At 47.2% G+C, this 3,675-nt stretch overlaps 1 protein-coding gene across 1 annotated transcript; it reads right to left on the bottom strand.

Moving 5' to 3' along the window:
* Nucleotides 1–644: 644 nt before the first annotated feature.
* LOC145412569 (uncharacterized) lies at nt 645–1,232 on the bottom strand. Its single transcript, XM_080282475.1, has one exon. The coding sequence runs from the start codon at nt 1,230–1,232 to the stop codon at nt 645–647; it is 588 nt and encodes a 195-aa protein (XP_080138601.1).
* Nucleotides 1,233–3,675: the final 2,443 nt, after the last annotated feature.

Here is a 3,675-nt window from a genome sequence, read left to right as displayed (position 1 = left end):
TTTAATTATCATTTCTGATGACTTACATTTTATTCATGAGTATCATATACTCCACATGCGGCCTGGTTTTCACACATCAGTAACGTCACTCAGTGTTCAACAGTAACAAATACATGGCACACTTAACAGTTGAAGTGCTCACAGACGATAAAGGTCTTTAAAGTTCCATTTCCATCACTAGGAATCATTGTCGTCATCATCATCGTTATCCTGTTCCTAGTAGCATAGGTTAGGGGGGTGAGAATTATTATACACAGTATTTGGCATGGCGAACGGACAGGCAATGTTGCTGTAGACAGATGACACACATGTCTGTATTGATGGAGTACAGTACGATATAATTATGCACTTGATATATCTTCAAGTCAGGCTCTGTTGATGATAATGGCTAGTTAATTTATAGACGCTGCACATATCTTAAACACAATCAACTTTTTCCAATTATGTCATTGCGAGGCATTCTCAGAGGTGAAATGGAGCTGCGGTGGAGTGTGTTGCAGCTGAGAGGGTTTGGTGGTGGTGTGATGGAGGTTCAGTAGGGTGTGCTGTAGTGTGTTGAAGGTGTGGTGGGATGTGGTGGAGTGTGCTTGACTGCATGGTTGAGTGCAGTATACTGTGTGGGAGGTGTGGTGGGATGTGGAAGTTCAGGTGAGGAGCAACATGCCCTTTCCTTCCACCTCCAGCAACAAGTGGAGTGGGTCTTGGAGAGGTAAGGGGGGAAGGTCATAGAACACATCCAAGGGGTCGTCCAAAAAAGTGGGGGTGTCGGAGAGCAGGTCGTTCAGGTCAGCGGGGGAGTCTAGGGACGGGAGGCAGGGTGAGGCAGGCTGAGGCAGGAAAGGTGAAGCTGGGTGAGACAGGTTTTGTGAGGTAGGGTGAGGGTCAGCATCGAGAACCTCACTGAGAGCCCTGATGTAGTCCACAGCCAGGCGCAGTGTTGTGATCTTGGTCATGATGGACGGGGTGCTGGCTGCCTCCGCCTCCACAGCCTCGGGAAGCACCTGTCGCAGTGTATCGAAGGCCTTGTTGATCTCCATCAAGCGGTGTCGCTCCCTGGCATTGGCTGTCTTTCTGCGGTATTTTGACAGCGGCACTGATCGCGATTTTGCCATAGCTCCCCCTGGGGTCTTGGCCACCTCCTGCTGCAGCCTCTTCACCATGCTGCGAGGCCGCAACCTATATTTCTCCCCCTCCCGCGTCGCACCTTCGTCTACGCTCTCGCACCGCACCATCATGGAGGGTCATTCCATACACCAGTATCGAAATCACCACACCATTCTGTTAATCACATCTCCAGTTTTTGGGAGTCACTGGAGTTTGTTGACTAGATCAATACTTATTGCACCGTCGAAGTCACCAGTTTTAATTTCTTAGATAAGTTTTTATTGCAATGTCCAAGACATTTGGGACTGTTACCCTTGGATAATTTCTTACTTTATTATTATAGGGAGCTGGGAAAGAGTCTCACAGGAAAATATTTGCCTATGCATGCTCGTGTCATTCATACACATGGAAACTGGGCATGAGAAGAGCCAAGGAGTCGCATGCTGGTGCCTCACCCCTAATAGGCGAGGAATTAGATGAGAGTGGTAGGGTGAGATGAGGAATGCTGGTGTCCCGAATGCTGCTGGCAGGTTAATCCTTCTCCCCTGCCACTTCCTCCTCCGATGGAAATATGTTCCCAAATTAGGAAGATTCTCTTATGCTTCTTCCAACGACAGCTCCTTGGGAAAACCTCACTTCCTGCATGTACCTCAACCCCACACAGGTATTCTAATAGAAAGTGTGAGGTTTGGTCAGGTGGTTTTTGCGGTAGAGGAGGTGGGGAACTGTGGCACGTGAACTCCGACTCAAAAGACAGAGCGGTACACACCCTCTTTGGCCAGCCGCCCGAGCAACACTGAGGACCAGTTCACTTGTTGCCCCCTCCAGGCCAGGATCCACCCACACCAGGTCAGCCAGCCAGGCAGTGGTTGTGTGTGTGTGTGTGTGTGTGTGTGTGTGTGTGTGTGTGTGTGTGTGAGAGAGAGAGAGAGAGAGAGAGAGAGAGAGAGAGAGAGAGAGACAGACAGACAGACAGAAGTCTGGTTGAGAGAGAGAGAGAGAGAGAGAGAGAGAGAGAGAGAGAGAGAGAGAGAGAGAGACAGAAGCCTAGTTACACTCTTGTAGTTGCTTACTAGTTCAGTATGATGAATACATTATTTTGTGAAATCTCAGCAGCCAAAAACGGTATGGATTAGTCTGTAAAATTACTGATATGCATTGTAATGTGTCAGGACAACAGAGGCAGCGAGTTTAGTATGCAACACAACTGCTGTCAAAGAGCTGTGCAAGTGTACATTAATATTTAGGCACGATGGGACTGTTGCAAAGCAATAACTGGGATGCCATAGCATAATTCATATCTCTTATTGATCAGTGGTTCTGTATAATAAATTTTCGTATGTATGATGATCAGCAAGAGTGCTATGCAGTTGGAATGTATTATGATCTACTGGCAGGCATACTGCATAGAAAGGTTAGTTTGATGTCAGCTGTGAGAGTCAGTAACTCTGAACCAAAATCCCTCACCAGTTTTCAGAAGGAAGTACAGTAACTGTATCTTGCCAGTCTGTCTTAGGAACGTACGAGATGGTGAAACACAGTAGCGTTTGTACATTATGTACAGTGTTTCTTTTTTTATTAGTAAAGTGAGGTATAGCTCACCTTTAAGGAAAACTAATGTACTGCTCTAAACCTTCTTTTGCAATAGACCAATGTTTTCCATACGACTTAGTATGAGTAAAGTTATTAAATTAAAAGTGAATGGAAGAAGTATCACGCCAGAAGAATTGACTTTCACAGGGATATAAAATGAAATTGATAGATACATCAAGGCAAGAACATTGGACACTGAGTGAGTGAGTGGAGCGAGTGGCTATGGAGGACTCGCGTGACGTCACTGTGCAGACTGGGCTTATTTTAGTCTTCTGACTGACTGACCTGGTGTGAGTGGATCCTGGCTCCCTCCAGACCTCCACACGTACCCTCTCGCCACAGAGTTTCAGAGCTTAAATCGTCGCGTTCTGTTGCAGTTTTGTTCATTCCCGTATCACAATCTACTGCCAGATACCCAGTCCCAGAGTTCATCTTGTCTGGCCGAGTGTACAGTGCCTCCAAGCGTTACTGCCACTATCACCCATCTCTTCTTCTCTACCAACACTCTAAACACCCTTTTATATTTTTCTTTTTCGTTGTCTTTTTTTTTTTCTTTTATCTGCCTACCTTCTGTCCTCCCATCTTCACTCCTTCCAGTAAATCCCACACACACGCTCTGGAACCCTTGTGCGCCTGAGAATACACACACACACACACACACACACACACACACACACACACACACACAAATCCATATCATGCAGGTGTATCCCATCCCCCTTGGCATTTCCACGATACAATCTCCTGTAAATCGCAATGGATATCTGGATGTAAATGTATGATGAATAAATTATGACTCTCAGACCAGTCTGCGGAGAGTCAGAGTAGACCGGGTTGTGGCTGTGGCCTTGGGTGGATTGTGGTAGTGTGGTTGGGCGGGGAGGGAGGGGATCTAGTAGGAGGGGCAGGGCGGGGCTAGGATGGGCGGAGATGGTCGGGGTGTGGTTGGGCGGGGCGGGGTTGATGCACACCAGCTGA

The sequence above is a fragment of the Coenobita brevimanus genome, chromosome 93 (assembly GCF_032717465.1).
Source record: "Coenobita brevimanus isolate Jiangsu-jjx chromosome 93, ASM3271746v2, whole genome shotgun sequence".
NCBI lineage: Eukaryota > Metazoa > Arthropoda > Malacostraca > Decapoda > Coenobitidae > Coenobita > Coenobita brevimanus.
Note: the sequence above shows the minus strand (reverse complement) of the source record. Positions and strands in the feature narration are given on the sequence as shown.

Bases quoted from the DNA above. Each gene is read 5' to 3' on its own strand.
- LOC145412569 (XM_080282475.1), bottom strand. From the start codon at position 1,232: ATGGTGCGGTGCGAGAGCGTAGACGAAGGTGCGACGCGGGAGGGGGAG.